Source organism: Simochromis diagramma, unplaced genomic scaffold (assembly GCF_900408965.1).
Source record: "Simochromis diagramma unplaced genomic scaffold, fSimDia1.1 OVJJ01000337.1, whole genome shotgun sequence".
NCBI classification, from domain to species: Eukaryota; Metazoa; Chordata; class Actinopteri; order Cichliformes; family Cichlidae; genus Simochromis; species Simochromis diagramma.
The window spans coordinates 241,948-263,981 of NW_024386982.1; the positions used below are offsets into that span (position 1 = coordinate 241,948).

The window sequence follows — 22,034 nt, forward strand, 5'->3', positions numbered from 1 at the left end:
GAATAGAACACCATTCATTTAAAAGGTATTCCCTAATTTAGTGTTTTGATGTTGTTGACCTAACATGTCTGTATAAACTCTCCCATAGCTGATGGGATGTGAAGTTAAAAACAGATGATTTGTATCATATTCATACTCATTGATCGATTCAGTGGCTCTTTGTGCTATATGCATGGGACCATTGGGACTTAAATAAAACCAGTCATGTCAGGACAGAGATTCCTCATTGTGGGATTAAGGCGGTCATTCTGAATAGTTTTAATTAGCACTCTTAGCCACCTGAATGAGCACAACATGCACAGCATCAGAATCATGAAATCTGATCATCACAAAAATTGGTGGTTGTCTTTTGACTGCAGGAAATATTTTTGCATCCACCAACTGATTGTAACCAGTCACATCAACCAACTGTTGGCCCAGAGGTTAAGCATCCAACACCTTCAACCTTTGCTTGGCTTTTTTTTTGATTGCACAAGGTGACCTGTCTCCAGGCAGGAGTTTGCAAATGACTGCTATCTAATTTATAGAGACAGACAGATTCAAGCAGACTGAAATTTCTGAGTGGGTATATGCTGATGGGCGCAACTCATCTGTGTCTCTTTACGATAAGGGACTCAACTGGTTCACAGTGGTTCTGGTTGTATTCCTATATCAGAGCACAGTTTCTTAAAGCCTGCATCATATTTTCTGTGCACATTTACATTTCTGTAAATGTTTGCAAAAGATTAACACAGTTAATTGTTGTATTATCACAAACAGATTATATGTAATTGCCAGCTTGACCCTATTTAACTGCAAACTGATAGCAAGCTGGTAGCAGACTTACTCTTATTGCCACCTTATCACTATCATGGCATGCCAAAGTTGCTATGGCGGTGACAACTGAGTGCACGATCAGTTACAGTCTGCAAAGCAACCATTCCAGAGGCAACAGGTTCATAGTACACAGTTGCAATAATTGTCTCCGTATTTCTTAAGGTTCTTTCCTAAAATAATTCATTAATCTTTATATCATACTGGATACACAAACAATATTTATTTTCCTTGTTTGATTTGTCTTTTTTTCATGACGCTTGGTTAGATATGGCTCATTGTCAAGAAAAACACAGTTTCCTTTTCAGAGTTTTAGTAAGTCAGCGTGTCAGGTTTATTGTTGCTTTACAGTAATAGTCATCAGTTCTCACAGTTTATGCCAGATCAGTTAGTCACATACAGTGAGGCCAGGCATTCAAACACACAAATACACTGACACATACACAAATTAAAAAAAAAAAAAACAGTGCTAGTAACACATAAGTTGTGGTAGTGGCCGCAGTGTCCCACTGATGAATGGGATTTGAAAGTTCAGTAGGAACACTGATATCCAGTATTAAAGCTGTTGATTGTGTGAAGACATCCAGCATAATACTGTTTTATTCAGAATTGCTGGTTCATGATGGGCTGTATAGTTTTTTAGTTTGTGTGTTAGTTTGGTCAGAAATGTATCTAAACGATAAGGTGGACTGACTGTGCTTTGCCCTGGTTTTCAGGAACATAGTCTCAATGCTGGACATTCATATTAAGATTCAAATAATGAGGTCAGTGTATGTACAAGTAACCCCTGTGAGTTCAGGCATCAAACATTTTTTTAACTCTAAACTTTTTATGATGTCAGAGAGAGAGAATATCCCTAATATGGTCATCTCAGGCACCTAGCTTCACCCACCTGCTGTTCAAAGCTGTTTGTCAAGAGAGAGGTGGTCTAAAATACAAAACAAAATACAAGCCGAGATGCTCGCCTTGCAGTGCGTTGGCTCACCGCCCACATCTGTGCACACAGCATCGTTGCATCATGGTTATGCTTTGCAGGGAGTAATCCAGGTCATAAGCGAAGATGACTTGACTATAGGCTCAATGACATTAACATAAATTGCTTTGCCAAAATAAAAAGTTGATGGTGCCGTTTTGATGCTCAAAAAGTTAACCAACTCATTTTTTTTTATTTTACTTACTTTACTTGTCATGTAAAAATGCACAAGAATATAAATTTGCACAAATTAATTTTTTTCCCTTGTTATTAGGATGTTCTGGATATTATTTGTTAGCCTCAGAAATATTGAGAATGTTCAGGATGCATGTAAAAATTGATGTTTTACCCTTAAACGTAGTTGTTTCACTAACTGGTGCAGCAGTGTGGTAGTGGCATGGAGAGCAACACCTTGTAAATATGGATTATTTTGAACCTTTAAACAATGTTAGTCCCAGAATTCAAATATTGAGCTGGAAAATAAGCAAAATACACTGGGTTAACCAGTTAACCTACAAAATGAGCCCAACCTCCAGAGTGCGGATGTGAAAATGCATCAGGTACAGGAAGCTGATGGAAATAATGGAAAATTATTCAGTTCAAAGATTCCTTCAGTGCATAATTTCCAATAATATTCAGCCAGTACACCTGCCTTCACCTGTCTCTCTCCAGCCCTTTGGGGGACATTTAATAAAGAAATACTAACAATGGAGATTTACTAAAAAGATTCAAACAGAGGCTGTATAGAAACATTATTTCTTTTAAGATCTTGCTGGATGCTTGATTTAATACACGTGTATATTTTCTTTGTGTGACTTCATTTGAAATTTAGCTTCAAATAAGCTCATAAACTTTGTGTAAAATGTGTACAGTCTTGCATAATTAACGTCCTGTATTCACGTAATGTACAAAGGATGTGTGTGCATGTGTGTGTGTGTGTGTGTGTGTGTGTGTGTGTGTGTGCACGGATGTGTCTAGGTACCACATCTGTGGTTCAAGCTTCCTTTTGTTTTGACAGCAGAGATGGGCTGATTATAAGCCTCCTGTCACCAGGACACACACAGCAGATTAACACAATACCACACTACAGTACACAAACAGAGGGGGATTTTACATAAGTTAAAAGGGAGGGGCAGGAGGGTGTAGAGACTACACTTAAGCACACACACACACACACACACGCACACTGTAAAGGGGTGTAATCAATAGCTTCTTTGTCCACCTTCACTCTTAATCTGCGGCTGATCTAGAACCACATCCTTGCACTGCTGCTACTCTCTTCACGCCTCTTCTTTCTTCTCTCCTGTAAGAAAAGACAAATATGGATGTGATTAGGAGAATGAGAAAAACCAGATGTGTCCAGCAGCTAAACTGTAACACACAGATGGAAATGCTAGGTTTGTACTTTTACAACCAATTACTTTAGACTGGAGAAAGAAACTCCAGCAAAACTGAGGTGTTTTAGAAGGAGGTGTTAAAAAGCCTCTGTAAAAGTTCATTATTTTTTCCTTCGAAGGTACCACATAAAGTCACATATATGTGAGCTGAACTAGTGAGCCGAAAAGAGGCACATGTTGCAGCAGGGTGGGAAGAAAGTACATTGCCAAAGAGAATTCAGAACAACTTCATAGTGTTGGTCAAAAAAGAAAGAAATCTGGCTGCTAAAAGAAAACAAACAAACAAAATCATCTCTTGGTAGTCGAACATCAGTTTCAGAATGATATGAAATCGGTTGTTTGGTAGCGGATATGTACTACTGTCTTAACTCAGCTCCAGGGTTGCTTTGTTTTCACTGTTCTGACAAATGAAGTCAACTCAGAAGCTTGAAAATAATATTGTTCATGTCGCCCCAAAATCAGTTCAATTTAATTTTATCTACATAGCACCAAATCACAACAACAGCTGCCTCAAGGCGCTTCATATTTCAAGGTAACGACTCTACTGTTATTATTTAGTCTGATCCCCTACTATTTTCCTAAGATAGACAGGCTGCAAGGCAGGATCTTTATTTGCTCAACAAAATCTATTAAATACTTACTCCCATGCTGGTTCAGCATTGGTCTCTGTTTGCGTAGCTCTTTGGTCACACAACTGAACAAAAATAACACAAACACAAAGAAGAGGAGGAATTCTGGCCCACTCTTTTTTGCAGAATTGTTTTGATTCTGCCACCTTGGAGCGTTTTTAGCATTGAAGGCCTGCTTAAAGTCATGCCAAAGTATCTCAATCTGGTGTGAGTCTGAACTTGACCGCAGAATTCCAAAACCTTCCTTTTTAGGCTCCTATATGACTCTCAGACCTGTCCAAGTATCTGCTCCCTTGTGTTTATTTTACCCTTACCTGTCTCTGTCAAGCTGGTCTGCCTGATTCAAATTTTCACCCTCCGGACCTACCTGCCTGCTCAGCCTCCCATTGATCAAATTTGAACAGCTCTGACCATTGGCTCCCCCACAGTTTGCTCGTCAACTCACAGCTGAAGAAATTACAACTCAATTGTGAATCAAAAACTCAAATCACCACTGCACCACTCATCCATGCACCCATACTAAATTCCCTTGGAGAAACCTCCCTTTGTAACAATAAAACCTGTCAACTTTGAGCCGTTGTATCTCGTGAGCTTCTTTGGAGTCTGTTTCATGCTTACAGCTGTCATGGTGATAACAGAAGCACAATGACCACAGCTTCTGCACCAAAAATGCTGTTCCAGATGGTTCAGACCAACTCTAACCTCAACGCATGCTCCTATGAATTATGCATGCATATGCATATGTTTTAGCCTCTTTCCTCTCTTCGCTTGTCGATGCTTAAAGACACATAGTGACATGAAACACAATGAACTTGAAGAAAGAAGCCTGTTTTGAGTACAGATATTTGTGTAAAAATGCATAGATTAAAAGCAAAAAGTCATCAAAAAAATAAAAACCCAAGTACAGATACCTGAAAATCCTACTTACGTATAACACTTCATACAAATATTTTTTTAACTCCACCTCTGGGGCTCTATTTCCCCCAGGGGTTGTCTTTCCCATAGTCTGAACTCTTGTCTTAGGTGTGTTTTGCTGGTGGGACCAGATCAGTATCCGTTTACACCATAGACAATAGTCCTCTGTTGTTTCTTTTCACTTTCTTCCCTCTGCTCGCTCACTCCTCTTTCATCCCTCTGGCATTTTTACCTCCTTTCACCAAGTTACCCCTCTACTTCCTCGCTCTCAACAAGCCCTCACTTTTTTGTCCTCTGCTTCAGTTTTTACTCCGTCTGTTACTCTCGTCTGTGTCCTTTGACTTTGGCCTAAGTGGACGTCAGTTCAGATCTTCCACAGCATTCTATGATATCACAGGGCTATAAGAGTTATATGACCCTGAAGAGCTCTACCGTGTAGCCTTCAGAGGGTAAACACTAGCTGGGAGTTCACTGTTAAGCTGTTACAACTGCAAAAATAGCTGTTTTGGGCAAAATGACTCAGTTCAAATGAAGCCAGTAAACTGACAGTTTTACTCATTATGTGATCACAATTCCCAAAACACCATGACTACATGGAAACACTCAGTTTTCCTCTGGACATTTAACGTGATACACCACTGATTTTACAGGTTAGCTCATGTAGAACTCTCTGTAGTGTCATTCCATGTGGTTCTGCAGAAGGTTTTTCTGGCATTTCTTGGCTCAGCTTACAGGCTTTCTGTAAGCTGAGCCAAGCCCGTGACGTGGGCATGAGTTTTATCCATTCATGTAGGACTAACAAAAGTTGGAAGCTATTTAGCGGCATTATAATGTAAGATCCCACGCATGTGGCAAAGCATTACCCAGACTATGAACTCAAATTCAGCATGTTTTACTTTCTGATTTAAAAAGTTACAGACGCTACATCGATGTCAGATGAGATAATTTACTGCAAGGCAGACACTGTGTTCCTGTCCCTGACATTATGTTGCAAAAGGCTAACTGATAGTGTAGAGATGTGAGAAAAGGTTACTGCTTCTGCCCACCGTCGCTCATTTGTATTTAACACGAGGCACTTGTGCTCTTATCTTTAACACTGAGCCAGAATGAGGTCTGAAAAGCTACAAATATTCCTCTTTCTTCTTCTTCAAAACTTCAAAACAGCGTAGAAACACCATAAGAATGAAGGAATGCAGACTAATAACCAATAACGCAAAAATGTTTATCTTCAAAAATGAAGCATTTGTTTTGATCTAAACAGTACTAGGTGACCTCATCTGTAATTATGCAATGTTTGGGGAAAGTGACGTACCTGCTTAATATTCGTGTTTATTTCACATCAGCACATAAAAAATAGTAAACAAGGTTGTTTGTTTTAGCCTTACACTTTTGCAGTCGTCGCATTTTTAAGCATCCTGCTCTGTTCTGATGTCCTAAAGTTCTGCCCTGCCTTCCTCCTGCAGTGCTGCTGAGCTAAATCTGGGATCTCTCCATGCACTTTGTGCTGTATATAGGTTGGTCCCACATTAGTAACTAAACTGGGTTAGTTCTTCCAGGGCCTGATCTATTATGTGCCATGGATTCTGAGGGCCCAAATACCTCAGGGACAGTATGCCTAGTTCATTAAAATTCTGTCCCTCATGAGGAAATGTGCTGAACTGACTAAAAATACAAAGTGTTTGGTGGTAAGTAGAGCAAGTGATAGTTACTTTTTCAAATATCAGTCATCACATCTACAGATAATTATTGATTCCCCATCTACAGTGAGCTAAACAGCATTTTAGAGCTGTTCAGCTCACTGTTTCTGAGATTTGCTGTTGTAGTTTGATCTCACTGAGGGCATCAACAGCTGTTTGTCAGGGTTTTTTTTACAGCAGTAGGGAGTTGTCAGAAAAATTCACTGTACAACAACACGCTCAGAGGCTCAGAGTTACAATGAGCATAAATACAGTGGGGCAAAAAAGTATTTAGTCAGCCACCGATTGTGCAAGTTCCCCCACTTAAAATGATGACAGAGGTCAGTAATTTGCACCAGAGGTACACTTCAACTGTGAGAGACAGAATGTGAAAAAAAAAATCCATGAATCCACATGGTAGGATTTGTAAAGAATTTATTCGTAAATCAGGGTGGAAAATAAGTATTTGGTCAATAACAAAAATACAACTCAATACTTTGTAACATCACCTTTGTTGGCAATAACAGAGGTCAAACGTTTACTATAGGTCTTTACCAGGTTTGCACACACAGTAGCTGGTATTTTGGCCCATTCCTCCATGCAGATCTTCTCGAGAGCAGTGATGTTTTGGGGCTGTCGCCGAGCAACACGGACTTTCAACTCCCGCCACAGATTTTCTATGGGGTTGAGGTCTGGAGACTGGCTAGGCCACTCCAGGACTTTCAAATGCTTCTTACGGAGCCACTCGTTTGTTGCCCGGGCGGTGTGTTTTGGATCATTGTCATGTTGGAAGACCCAGCCTCGTTTCATCTTCAAAGTTCTCACTGATGGAAGGAGGTTTTGGCTCAAAATCTCACGATACATGGCCCCATTCATTCTGTCCTTAACACGGATCAGTCGTCCTGTCCCCTTGGCAGAAAAACAGCCCCATAGCATGATGTTTCCACCCCCATGCTTCACAGTAGGTATGGTGTTCTTGGGATGCAACTCAGTATTCTTCTTCCTCCAAACACGACGAGTTGAGTTTATACCAAAAAGTTCTACTTTGGTTTCATCTGACCACATGACATTCTTCCAATCCTCTGCTGTATCATCCATGTGCTCTCTGGCAAACTTCAGACGGGCCTGGACATGCACTGGCTTCAGCAGCGGAACACGTCTGGCACTGCGGGATTTGATTCCCTGCCGTTGTAGTGTGTTACTGATGGTGACCTTTGTTACTTTGGTCCCAGCTCTCTGCAGGTCATTCACCAGGTCCCCCCGTGTGGTTCTGGGATCTTTGCTCACCGTTCTCATGATCATTTTGACCCCACGGGATGAGATCTTGCGTGGAGCCCCAGATCGAGGGAGATTATCAGTGGTCTTGTATGTCTTCCATTTTCTGATGATTGCTCCCACAGTTGATTTTTTCACACCAAGCTGCTTGCCTATTGTAGATTCACTCTTCCCAGTCTGGTGCAGGTCTACAATACTTTTCCTGGTGTCCTTTGAAAGCTCTTTGGTCTTGGCCATGGCGGAGTTTGGAGTCTGACTGTTTGAGGCTGTGGACAGGTGTCTTTTATACAGATGATGAGTTCAAACAGGTGCCATTCATACAGGTAACGAGTGGGGGACAGAAAAGCTTCTTACAGAAGACGTTACAGGTCTGTGAGAGCCAGAGATTTTCCTTGTTTGAGGTGACCAAATACTTATTTTCCACCCTAATTTACGAATAAATTCTTTACAAATCCTACCATGTGGATTCATGGATTTTTTTTTTACATTCTGTCTCTCACAGTTGAAGTGTACCTCTGGTGCAAATTACTGACCTCTGTCATCATTTTAAGTGGGGGAACTTGCACAATCGGTGGCTGACTAAATACTTTTTTGCCCCACTGTATCATCTTAAACCATCTTGATTAAAAAAATTTGCTAATAATACTTTGTATTTGCTATTGTACTGTCACTGTTTCCTAACAAACTGCTATTATCTGTCTTGAACCCTCTGCAAGAAAGGTGTACGATACCGGGCATGCGTTCCATTAATAGGTTTGACCTTATATGAAAAGACAAACCCTTTTCCTCAAAGTAGGACGTGACCACCTCAGAACACTGTATTGAAGTGTAACTCACTGTGACAATGTTACCTTCTTTGATTGTATCTGTAGGTCCCACAGTTTGTCTGAGATGGCGGTGGAAAGTGGGAGTCACTGGAAGGCAGCGCGAACTGTCCGGTCACTGAGCGGCTGGGTGGGACGGAAGTTGTCCCCCAGCATCCCATCATTCCCTTCTGGCAGCTCCGCACCTTTGACGTGGGACCGTAGTCTCCGAAACTCCTCAATCTGCAATGACAAAGATGTTTACACAGAAACTGAGGGAGTCTGTTGAGGTCTTGGAGACGCAGGGCTACTTTTTCACCAGAAAATCCTCCTTTCTGAATTTTAGAATTATCATAATTTACTTTAATTTAATTTAAAATGTTCTGATGTCTTACCCTGTAGTAGAATAGAAATCTTCTTTTTTTTTTTTCTTTTTACCACAACAAGAGGAGCACTGTGGTGATTGTGGGTTTAGGTTCCACTGTGCCTTCACTTTATATTGCATTGTGTCGCTGCAGGTATTTATTCATGTCTAAGGAAAAGAATCTGACAAACTGTCAGCTGTAGGTGAAAGTCTTCAGAGCCTCACTTTCACCTTCCTAAAAACAAGCTTGTGGGTATAAAAAGGAAGGACTAAAGTTATGTGTGATTCCTCATAACAGAGAAAGTGGAGGGGTTATTTCTGGTGATTTCACTATTTGCTTTGGGTTAGCATGTCAGATGGACAAACGAACCATTTTTACTCATCTCTGAATATAACAGCTCGACAGGTCATCTACAAAAAAGAGCATTCTGGGCTTTTTATAATTCTCAGATCAGAATAATCTTTCACCTGACTTCCTGTTCATGAGAAAATGTTGCAAGTGCAGATATGATCTACACACACATACTGTGCAGGGGGTAGCAATATCAGGCAAAACAAATATGAGGCTTTTTATGCAGCTGTTTCACAGAGGAAAGCTTTATAGCACGCTGTCAAACTGCATTACAACATACTAACAACATAGTAGGCATAGTAACTGCCTGATTTGTATACACATTCACTGAGCACACACACACACACACACACACACACACACACACACACACACACACACACACACACACACACACACACACACAGAGTCAATAATAGCCGGATGTTTGAGGTGTGTATTCTAGGTAAGAAGGACCTGCTGTTTTAAAATACTTGCTGTGGTTACAGAACATGTTACAGAAAGAAGAACAGTAAAGTGCAGCACAGTACATGAGTAGGCATAAAAAACAGCATACAGGTCAGTGTGCTGGAGTTAACTGTGTTTTTTTACACTTTGCTTTTTTACTTTAAAGGGATGTAGAGAGAAGTGTAATGGAAAGGGTGGCAGGCAGAAGGTCGCATGTATAGCATAGTTAAAGGACTATATTATTCTAGTGTAACCCACTGCTTGGGCCTGCTTATCAACTGGTGAGAAACTAGAGCTGCTGTCTGAACTGCCTAACACTTGGCAGGTTTTATACTTACGCCCCTCATAAAACCAGAACCCAACTGAAGATTTTTCTGTTTTAGTGTTTGCTTTTAGGACTTCTATTTGTACGCTGCAAACAAGAAGCACTAATAGTTGCGGAAGGAGCCATAAAAATGGCTTAACTTAAAACTTTAAACACATACTATATACCACCTGTTTGCAGGATTGGCTTTGTTATCATCTAAAAATAAGAAAATTAATCATCTTTAACCCATTGATACTTTCCAGCTTTTATTATTCACAATAAGGCATGGCCTGAGGGAGCCTGAAGTCATCCTTTCTGTTGGCATTTCTGCAGGTTCAATGGAGCAGAAAGCAGGGAACATGAAAGCCTGAATTAAATGTCAGATGGTTACTGTCATCATCCTTTACATCAGGCTGCTGGAGTAAAGCATGAGAGACCCAAAGGCTAAATTCAAATAAAAATGTATCAAAAGAAACTTGACAGACTTATTGATTGGTAGTGAGTGTAAAGGTTTCCTGTACTGTGAGTAACTGCTAGAGAGCTGTGGGCTAGCATTACTGTGCAATTTAAAAATATATACAGGGCTGACATATTGATCATATAAGACAGGATGTAGAAAATGAGAAACCCCCTCAAATATGAACAATACAAACATGAACACAGTAGAAGAGCCACGCCAGTAAAAGCAATGTAACTGATTGGCTTACACTTGCCATGGGTAGCCGTTACCCATGTATGATTCATGGCCTATAATTTTGCTGATGTCTACTTTATTTTACTGCTGCAGCAGATACCTATAAGTTGTCTCATAAGAGAAAAAATGTGTTTTGCCGATAAACAGGCTATTCACTAGTAACAGAAATTTTGTATATCAGTGTTAGGCTAATATTCTTAATATTCACCACTTAATAGATCTTGATGCATGTTCAGCCATCCAGGTAAGGAAATACTAACAAGTTGATTCTGTTTATCTAGATGTGAAATTTTCAGTGAAAAATAAAAAAAAATAAAAAAAACAGGTTAGCCTTGTTAGACTGTGAGATTTCCATCAGTAATGGGGGACATTTAAAAGTTGGTGTGTACCGTAAACCTACGAATACAGATCAGTATTTAAGGTTTCATCATCCACTGCTGCACAAACTGGGCGTCATCAGGACGCTGCAACATAGAGGGAACACCATCCCAACAGACTCAGCAGCCAGCGAAGCAGAAGAACATCGCTTCAAGAATGTCACGGTCCCCGTGTCTCTCTGGTTGGCCCACGCTGGCTACAGGTTTTGTTGTTGTTAGTTTTAGTTTTTTGTCTCTCCTCCTCCTCTCTGCCTGGGTGGAGCTCATTACGGGCTCTCACTCTTGGCCCACGCACCCCTGTGGATGGTGTCCACCTGCGGCTGATCTGGCTGATTTCCCCAGCTGCTATTTAAGGCAGTGGCACAGAGCAGCTCACCGCTGGAACGTCGAACCACCTGAGTTCGTGCTCGCGGCATATTCAAAGAAGAATCGCTTACACGTGTTTTATGTTGTGGAACTAACCTTGACCTTCTGTCTGTAGATTCTGGACCGAATCACCGGACCTGTCCAAGTGGGGCAGTGTGTGGAGTGTTGGAGCGAGTGCGGCTGAAGAGGAGTGCGTGTGTGCGGAGGAGCGGTGGCGGTGACTGAGTGGAAGAGGAAGCGTGTGTGTGGATTCCCCCCCCCCCCCCCCCCCCTTCTCTCCCTGGAGCCCTGGACCCCCTCCCAACTCACTGTACATACATTTTGCACTAAGGTGATCCCTGTTGTAAATAAATCCCCTCTTTTGTTTCCTTGAAAGAACTGTCTGCGCATGGGTCCGTTCAGTAGCCATGACAAAGAAGGCCCTGAGTAAATGTGGTTATCCCAGCTGGACATTTGTCAGAGCACCTAAAGAAAGCTCCAGCTGATCCAGGAGAGAAGGGCAACCGCTGCTTAAGCGAAAACCTGTGGTCATCCTGTATGTGTCAGGAGTATCGGAACAGCTGAGACGCATTTTCTCTAAACACTGCATCCGTGGCTTTTAAACCCCAAAACACGCTGAGCCAAAAATTGGTCCACCCCAAGGATCAGGTCCCCTGACACAAACAGAGTAATATACTGTACGCTGTTAAGGAGGATTGCCAGGATTTATGCATTGGGGAAGCCAAACAACCTCTGGCTAAGTCGATGGCACAACACAGAATAAGTAACTCGTCAGGCAAGGTCATTGATCAGTGGTTGTTGATCAATGGTCATGACAATTTGCTTACTAATGATCAAGAAACAGACCTCACAGCCCATTGTTCATTCAGTGGTGCTAGTTTAAGTCATTATGCAAATCTACTGTATATAAGGTTGGAAACCTGCAGTCAGCTGAGACTGAAGAAGTCACTTGGATCAGTGGCGAAACATTTCTCCCACTGAAAACGCTACGTCCAGATGACCAGAATCAACTCTTTGGGACCACTTTATAGAGTTCCTGAAATGCTTTTATTGTGAAATAGCAGCAGGGTTTTGCGGTTTTGCAGCTTTCTGCATCTAGGTTTTTTTTTCTTTTCTTCTTATTATGAAAGATTGACAATTATACATTAACCCTTTACTGTATTCACCACTATATTCTCCACTGATTTCTGGCAAAATATATCCGTCTCATCAGCAGCTAAACACTCCACTACCATCACCAGCTGATGCTGTAGCTTCTTCTGAGAAAACAGCTGCCTGAGGACTTTGCCTGTCAGGAACCCAAAACACTGAGCTGAAAGGGCCTTTAAGGCTGAGATAGTAATTCTGGGATTAAACAGAAGAAGAAAAATAAATAAAACAAAAAAAACTTAAAAAGGCAGAGGATGCTTTACTTTACCTGCTTTATTTGTTTTACCTGTAACTGTGAGATGGTGAGAGGGTAACGATAGAGAATCCAGGTCACATTCTCACTACAAGGTGGTGTAGTCAGAGATCCTTCATACACCCAGTAGTCTCTCAGTAATGGATCTGTGGGCAGGTTTTGTGGAAAAAGCAAACATCAGTTATACTTTGATGATATTGTTTCAGCTCTCAAGGCTGAACAAAAAACAATTTCTTCATCCCATCATGCAGTTGACTTTCTGAAATGAGGACATGATCTGCATTTTTTTTTCAACTTTATCTCACACCCACACAAAAATCGTATGGGTGTTATCAGGAGGCAATAGCTACAAATCTGTATCAGTGCTCAAGACATTCTTGCTTACCAGGTAACAGAGTGTTGGGATTAAAGCAGGGGATTATCTTGCTCTTCCCCTGGTGGCATTAACACAAAGATAATTATTCTCATTGTACATGCATCCTACAAATCCAGCATCTTAAGATGCTTTCATCTGCTCTGATTTTTTTTAATTCAGTCACACCTTGTACTGCAGGTCCTGGAGAACTTCAGTGATGGCCTTCAGTCCCAGATGCTCTTTACCAATCTGATAAAAAAAGCAAGCATGTTTGGTTTCACAACTGACAAAGTAGTCCTTATTTCAGCTTGAACTTATGTAGTTGATAACGATAATGCTAGCAGTGATTGTGTTTAAGCAGGACTTTTATACTTTTATGTCTGCAGGAAGTAAACAGGGAATGAAGTAAGAATTCTGTTGAGAACAGGATGTGTGTAGTGTTAGGTCTGAGGTCAGAAATGTTTTGGGTTGAAGAAAGAGTGAGATAGCCTCTGTTTTTGTCAAGGTTTTTGAGCAGGTTTCTCGGCAGACTAGCTTTTCAAGAGGTCTACTGAGAGTTCTTGAAAACCCGGTCTCATTTCATGAGCTGAGGATTATTCCTTATGGAGTGCATTAAGCATGTAAATCAGGGGAATTTCACAGGAACGTGGCAAACAATACATTCCAAACTGACTCATTCTCAGGTCACACCAAGCATATCTAGAATTTATCTGATCAGTCATTTAGGAAAACAGCTTTTACAATGCTAGGAAGGAAAGCACACTAGGGCTGATAAAAGCAAATGTTTATAAAAATGCACGTCAAGACTAGACTTAAAACGGGCATTGTGGCTCAGTCCCAGTTTAGGGAGCCAGCATATAACTTAGAACTCCACAGAAAGACAGCACCTTTTACTTTGTGTTTAACTGAGCATTCACAGGCTGCATAAGATGTCACCAAACAGCTGTAGCTAGATCATATACATGGAAAATTGGACAGCCTTTTTAAATGGCACTTCCCCTGAGCTGCATTTAACAGGGAGAAATGGTGTGTTTAAGTGTCTTTTTTTAAGCATGGAGAAAAAAATGCATCTGTTTTATGAAGAAATGTATTTAAATTTATGTTATTTTTTTTGGGGGGGGGGGGGGGGGGGATCTGTATTTCTTTCTTTCTTTTAAAGTTCTTCAGTGGAAGCTTTACAGACATTTTCAAACATTTAAAAAATGCAATATATCAAGCAATAACTAGTTTTGACAATGTCTGTCACACTGGGGACAGTGTAATGATTTTCTGCTGGTAAGCCTCAGTTGCATTCATGTAGATGTTGCTTTGACCTGCCTAAACATTACTGCAGAACACGTATTTCTCTGTGGAGAAAGTATTCATTAATGCCACTGGTCTTTTTCAGTAGGATAATACACACAACACTTGACAAAGAGTTCAAAGTATTGGGCCCCCAGATTTCCCAGTTCACAATAACAAGTGTATGTGGAATGTGCAGGAAAAACAACTTCATTCCATGAATGCTCCACCTCCTAACTTCCAGGACTGAAAAGACACTGACTTTAACGATGTTTCTGACTGACATAGAAAATAGTTTCTTGGCTATGAATAAACAGACATTGTAAATCAATCCTTTATCAGGTCACTTTGCCAGCCTTCTGGCTCTGGATGCTTACCTGCACAAAAAGAGCTATGATAAGTACTCCATTCTTCTTCCCTAGAGCATCCTCCAATGTGTTAAACAGAGTGCTGTTCCAGTGAATGAGATGAAGCTGCACACAGAGAAACAACACATTACAATCTGTGATTGAGTGGCATTTGCTGTAGAGAGGACAAGTTGTGAGTGAGTGAGAAACCATCAGCTTGTGGTGACTGAAGGCTTTTTGTAAGGGCTTTCACATAAACAAAGGGACGTGTACAAAGATTTGACCCTGAAAGCAGTAAATACAAGACCAGACTGAAGTTACATACATGATAAGACTTACAGCTGCCATGCTATGTTCTTATTATAACAGACACAGTGGAAAAAACATTAATGTATAATATCTTTGTGATCTCTGAGCTGCCTGTTTCATTATCAATAGCCTTCTGCACTGAGAACTGATAATGTGTTTTGTAAAAGGAAACATAGGCTATCGTAAAAGGGTAGTTCTGCTGCTACAAACAGGAATGGAAAGAGACACTGAGCTATACTGAGAATAATATCTGCAATAGATTGAGCTCAGTACAATCGGCACAGTAAACTGTATTTACCACTGTCTTCAAATAAGCCAAGCTCTCTTCACACAATTTTCCCTCATTGACTACGGCCCAACAAACACTAAAAATGGGAAAATGGGACATTTGTAGACCAGCAAGTCCAATGTTCTGTTGTCAGATTCATATATTTTTGGTGTCCTAATAATTAGGAATTTATTAGGTATTTACCTTGAGGTCCAGTAAAATGCCAGATATTATATTGTGCAGGAACGTTATCTAAGAAAGTTCACCAGAATTTATAACATTAGTATTTGAAGATGGAGTCCAGTTTTGGGAAATGCAAAGTTGTTGTAGATGACAAGATAAAAATGGGATTGACCTAACGTGGAGTAAAAACCAAAGTAGAAACAGCTCACACATTTGTAAACAAAAACAAAAAAAAAAGAAAATATAAATGTATGTTTTTGGATGGAGTGGTACAGTTTCTTGATGAACTGTCAGAGAACGCACCGTAAAGATTTCACAGACACACGGAGTCACAGAATGTTTGATTATGACTGTGGAACAATGCTATTCGGATATCAAAGCGGATACTTTTCAAAGAAAAAAAAGATTTTGTCTTCCATGACTGATCAAACTACAGTGTTAGCTGAAGACAAGAAGTCTAAACAAATCAGTGCATTTCTTTGGTGTTTGGGGTGTGCTTCATGGTTATGGCCTTGCTTTTTTCTCTTTTTTCTCCTTGGTTTACCTCCATAGGAAAAGCCTTGAAGTTGACCGTGTGCTCCGATCCTCTTTGGTTCTCTTTGCCCCAGTGGAATCGAACCTCGTGAAGCTCATACTCGTGATCGCTTGGCAGTGGACCTCCAGTAACCACTGTCACAGGAAACCAGAGGGTTTATGATCAAGCACGTACAGGAAGAAGGCTAAATAGGTCAGAATAATAGTCGGTGTGAGAGAAAGGGGTCGTTTGTGATGCGATGCAACTTTTTTGTTTTTCCCTTGTGAGAAAAATATACATTAATCACCTCCTACCAAACCTCAAAAACTATACATGCATCCTGTTTCAAAGCAGTTTAGTTAACAATTTGTGTTTGCTGATATGATGTCATGGCTGCTGGGAGTTACCTGACTTGGACTTGAGAATAATACGGACAGTGTGTCCATCATTGATGACCTCGCAGTCTCGACACACCACGTAGTTTGGTGACAATCCAACATCCAGGAGTGACGGATCGTAGTGAGCCTCCCTGGAGTTTAGATTAATGGGAGACTGGTACTCGCCATTGGCTGCTGGGAAATGAAGTCCCCATTCTACACCTTTATGAGCAAAAATAGGCATAAAAATGCACATGAAATAGAGCATACATTCAGATTATTGTTGTAACATATAGGCTTACTAAGAACATGACCATTAAAAATGGTTGCACAGTTTTAAGTGTCCTGCCAAGTCACACTTAAAAGTAAAGGGAACTGTTGCACCAGCTGTTTCAAAGTTCAAACTTTGACTAGCTGTAATATGTTACCAAAGTCATCATCTACACTTAAGTTAAACAATATACACCACATAAAACAGCTCTTATGAAGGGCTTGGTCATTGCTAAATAAGCGTCCATCCTGTGCCTCAAATCAAGTACTTCCCTAAGTACCATTTGAGGTAAATAATGGCTTTCACTGACAGCTTTATTCAGAGCAGTCATAAGCAGCATCAAATATTGTTTAAGGGTCAAAAAAATGAAAGCAGCATGGAAGTGGTTTAATCTGCATGCCATATGAAGGGTACGAGGTTGCAATAAGCCTTGCAACAGACTGGCATCCAGGGTGTACCCTGCCTCTCAGATGAATGGATGGATGGATTGGATAGATATCTATGGTTACAAAAAGACTTCCGGTGAAGTCTAGAGGGAAAATCTGTAAAAACTTCCCTAATGAGTTCATGGAATCGGTCATAAAAATAGTAACACTATTTTTCTTCTTCGCTCAATGACATCAGTTTCTAACTTTCTGCAGTTTCGCTTCTGGATTTTTGGTGAAAGTTTGTACAATCTGTGATCAGATGCTGACAGCAGGCAGCAATCCAATCACAGTCAAAGGTTTCAAATGCCATACTCACAGCTCAGGTTTTAATTGGTGAACATGCAATCAGTCTAAATTCATGTAGGAAGGAAACATGTTGTGTACTTAATGTTGTGTGCCAGTAACACAAGTATCCAAATTAAGATACACCTTTAGAGATTTATTTTACCAACAGCTGGTCCAACCCAATCACTGACCCTGAAACTTAACCATCAATTCAGCTGTCATTCACTTTGGTCTTTTTCCCATACCAGAAAAAATCCCCTTCATGTTGTTAGCCATGCTAACAAAGCTCACTTGCATGGCTAGTGCTTGCTCACTAGCCTCGCAAGTGAGGCTTGTTACCCTCTGACTCCCATACAATTCCCATGTACTAGACAGGGAATTGTATGTTTAGAGTACAGTTACCAGTTAAGATTTCAACAAGTCATCCAACTTGACTGGTCATTTGCTCTTCCTACTGGAGGAACGTGGGGCTGTTTTATATAAGAGGGGAGTCAGAAATGTTTTTTTATTAGCAAGTCTACAAGCAGTAAAGTCATAACCTGTAATTATTATAATAAATATGGCAATGGTAGCCTAGTAACAATGAAAGCACATTTTATGGTACCATAAGTGGCACAACACAGACAACTGTTTGATTAGTATCAAGATGGATGGATAGTTATTTATTTGAGTTTGCTGCTCTCTCTATATATATATATATATGAGAGAGAGAGAGAGAGAGAGAGAGAGAGAGAGAGAGAGAGAGAGAGAGCAGCAAACTCCAATAAATAACTATCCATCCATCTTGATACTAATCGAACAGTTTAAATAGTAGTTGTGGTTTAAATTGGGGTTTGTCGCCACAAAATCAAAGTCAAATAATATCCCCTGAAGTGATATAAACAGAGCTGGGTGTGTGCTTGAGAGGAAAACGGTGGTTTCAGAAGAACGTGTGGGGACACGAGACTGGCTAAAACTGGTCTTAAGTCCCTCTTCCTCTTTGCCTTGTCCTCACTCTGATCCTGAGTTTCTTTCTGCTTCCTCTCAGTGTCTGGTAAACAGGACTTCTTGCAGTGAGTGTGACAATGAGATTACTGTTCATAAAAACAAAATTAAGCAGACTGCAGTTGTAAAAACAGGGCAAGTCTGTCCTAAATGAGACAGATCACCTGTCCACAGCACAACACTGAAATATTTTGTAAGATAGTAAGGCCTTTGCTATCAGTTTAATAGAGTGTGAAGAGCAACAAGTGTAGAGAAAGTGATCCCACTGAAAGACAGAATTTGCTTCACTTTTCAGCTGACTGAAACAGTAAGAGATGTGTACAATGTGCACAACCTGCTGTGTTTTTAGAAAAAGGAAATACACACTGGCAGTATCGTGTTCATGGAAAGTCCAGTACACCCATCTGCCTCCAAGACAAGGAGCTCAGGCCTCACAGTGTGCCTTTCTGTTGGGACTGCAGATAGACGGTCCTCACTGGCTGACTACTCACACCATAGCAAAGAAGCAGGGGGAGTGGTCACATTCTCGCTTTCCTCAGCAACTAAAGCCTTAACAACAGTTTACTAAAGGCAGTGAGAATTTCAGTGGCACTACTAAATTGCGGATTGTTGCTTTAATGACCTCAAATTAAGGACTTAGCTTTGTGAGTAATTACGTTTTTTTGCTTCAGCCATTGGAAAAGAATTTGGTGTTGTTAACTTTAGTGTTAGATGATATCATTCTTATGTGTAAGCTAATCAAGAAATGACTGTGCCAGCTTGTTAGCCACACTGGTGTTAGAGACCTGTTGGTGGCCATCTGATAGCCACCACTCAGCAGGGAAAATGTGCACCTTCAGTGGTTGTTGGAGGTTCTGGCAGTCTCTGTGAAATCAACTGATCAAATCGCAGACCAGTTAGTCAGTGACCTTGTAATTCACTGGTTGCAGCAGAAAGATGTGCTTTCTTTAACTGGTTGTGGGTGGTTGCTGGAAGTTGCTGGCTGTTGTTATCAAGAAAGTGTTTGCAAGCAGATGTAAAGTGGTACACCAAAAACCTTCTTTGAGAAACCCCCTTTGCTTTACTTGATAGCAGGCTGCCACCTTTGCAGCAGTTTATATGGAAGATGCTGAAATTTCTGTAAACACTTGCAAACTACTCACCAACTGTTAGTGAAACTAAGAGTGACGAAAATGAGAAATTGAGAACAGTCAGAGTAAAAGTTAGGGTTGGGGTTAGCCCTAACCCTAATCCAATTTATACTGCACTTGTTCCACTTTGACTAAAGCTTGTGGCATAAATGACAACTGTTTGGAGAAAAGTCTGTGTCTTCAATGCAAACTGCAGGTGACCAAAGCTATCACAAGCAGATTCTTGGTGTAGCTGATTTCACCTGGTAATAGCAGCAACAATTTGCCAGCAACATTTTTCCCTGGTGACCAGAGGTTGTCAGGGGGTCAACCAACCTCTAGGTCTATGTGACTGACACCTTAGCTAAGTCCTAAGAAAGGAAACTTTTGCTTATTACACAGCAGTAAGCTCTGTCAGCTCATGGCAAGGAAGTTCTGTGCTTATAAATTAAGATGAAGAATTTCCTGTGGGAACCTCTCATCTTCTCTTATCTAACCAGGTATTTGCATGTCAAATATTAGTGTCTTGGACATACATGGTATTCCATATAATTTAGTATACTTACAGTAAGAATTTCACAGTTCAGTGTGACAGTATATCCCTCGATGCTCAGTAAAAGCAGCATTAGCAGAAAGACAAAGTGAACACATAACTATGTGACATACTGAAAGTATGACAGTAATATTTGTAACCTATGTTCAAGTGTTTATGTGCTTTATTCAGTTTCTCTGTAGACAAAGATATATGAGTGATATATGAGTGACAGCTCTTAATGCCAAGTCATTTTTGAGTTTTATTGTATGAATTGTAGAGTCCAAGGAAATCTTTGCTCTGCTGTAAGTCTCTGACCAACAACTGTCTGTTGCAAGTCTCCTATACTTTTAGCAGTGCAGTGATAAACAGCTGGTTTGCTGGCAACTTGATATTGTTGCCAGCAAAAAGTGATATTGTTCTTGTGATATTTTTCTATATGACTGACTGTAAATCATGCCGTTCGAGCAACCTACAACATAGGAGATGAGAGAGTAAAACCATTAGTGGTGTTTTAAAAACATATTGGTCTGACAGATGTTGTACAGTGCATAACCCGAATCAAATTGCATTTTTTTAAAAATGTTTTTAAAAAGTGTAAAGTTTTGGGTTGTCCCCCTTAAAACTCCTCCTGATCCTTAGCTTTTCACACATCTCCAGCATCCCTTCACATACTGAGAGAGCCCAGCCTACCTTCCTCATAGCCCCAGTCCAGCTCATCTTTCCCCGGGGTATAATCCGACTCCTCATTCACATTGTCAGCCATGGTGCTTTGCAGTCTACTCCCTGTGGCTAGAAACCAGTCTGTCCTCCCACTCACGGCTCCCCGTCACTCTGGTTTTAACTGGTTTTGGACACAAACTGAAGTCTGCTGGATGGATTCCCAGCTCAACAACAACTCTCTCTTTTCTTTGATGCAGTTTCTCTTTTCTTCCTTTTTTCTGTCTGTCTCTTCTTAACCCACTTTCTTACTCTCTCTTGCTCTCGTCCTCCTAAAGAGACAAGCTGATGATGTGTGCAGACTGTTCTGCCTCTCTGAGCAGCTCTTTACTCTGTGTTGCTCCACCTCTTTTCACTCGCTACTTTGCTCTACTGTTATCTCTCTCTCTTCCTCTCTCTCTCTCTTCCTTTCTGTGTCTCTGCAGGTGTGCTTGCTCACCCTGGCATAAAATGTCAGAACAGTGTTTCTTTTTCATCTCCCTGCCCTGTATGCTCCCTGTGTTCAGAGGTGAAAATAAACTGTAAAGCATATCGGCTTTAATTATTTTTTCTTTCTTGATTTATTTGTTATGATCTTTTACCCTTTCTGCTATTTTCGGAACCACAGTGGTTGTGTGTATGTGTGTGTGCTGGAATGCTGGCAGGAAGGTCGAGCTGGCGTTTCTGTTGGAGGTCACAGATCCACCCTTGGGTGAAGGAAACAGCAGTGGTTGAGAAAACATGCAAAAAGTAGCATGAGGGTGAAAGTGAAAGGCCAACTCTACTTCAGACTTGATGACTTCAAGATGGACAAAGAAAATGGCTCTCAAACACCCACAGAAGCCTTTGGCTACAACTTCATGGCCTATCACAAATGAGTTTGAACACTGAACAGTGCTTTATATTTCACCCTGTTATACATTCTTTAATTACCAGTTGTTGTCATTTGTAAGTTAACTATATATTTTTCAATTTTACTGTATTTTGGGAGGTAGAGTCTCAAATGGGACAAATAATTCATAGTATTGACATTTTTTCCTTTGTTCATTCCCTCCTTTCCTAATCCATATCCTCCAGGCTGCTCTCGTTAATTACCCTACATTCTTTATCAGGAAACTGTCCTTGGAAACTGTCCTCAGAGCAAGCTAAATGAAGAAGAGCTCCCTTGATGTGCAGGAGCATCAGCATTTAAAGAACAGCCAACAGGAGTGTCCTCCCCATCTGAAATTCCCAAAGTTACCAAATCATGGGATTTGGTAGATTTTCCAAGAGCCAAGAGGAAGTGCAGAAGTCTAATTTGCA

At 40.7% G+C, this 22,034-nt stretch overlaps 1 protein-coding gene across 3 annotated transcripts; it reads right to left on the minus strand.

The window, feature by feature from the left end:
- Positions 1 to 2,800: 2,800 nt before the first annotated feature.
- ca8 (carbonic anhydrase VIII) lies at positions 2,801 to 21,244 on the minus strand. 3 transcript variants are annotated; one of them, XR_005696959.1, is made up of 9 exons: positions 20,727 to 21,242; positions 16,455 to 16,640; positions 16,078 to 16,202; positions 14,804 to 14,899; positions 13,332 to 13,394; positions 13,176 to 13,224; positions 12,824 to 12,936; positions 8,530 to 8,724; positions 2,801 to 3,089 (listed from the first exon to the last, which is right to left on the minus strand). XR_005696959.1 is itself a non-coding variant. In XM_040039545.1 (8 exons), the coding sequence occupies exons 1-8, from the start codon at positions 20,797 to 20,799 to the stop codon at positions 8,590 to 8,592; spliced, it is 846 nt and encodes a 281-aa protein (XP_039895479.1). In that variant the 5' UTR covers positions 20,800 to 21,244; the 3' UTR covers positions 8,529 to 8,589. The 3 variants fall into 3 exon arrangements, 1 of the variants encoding a protein (XP_039895479.1); XR_005696958.1 differs by having other exon boundaries at positions 16,455 to 16,646; positions 20,727 to 21,238; XM_040039545.1 differs by lacking the exon at positions 2,801 to 3,089 and having other exon boundaries at positions 8,529 to 8,724; positions 16,455 to 16,646; positions 20,727 to 21,244.
- Positions 21,245 to 22,034: the final 790 nt, after the last annotated feature.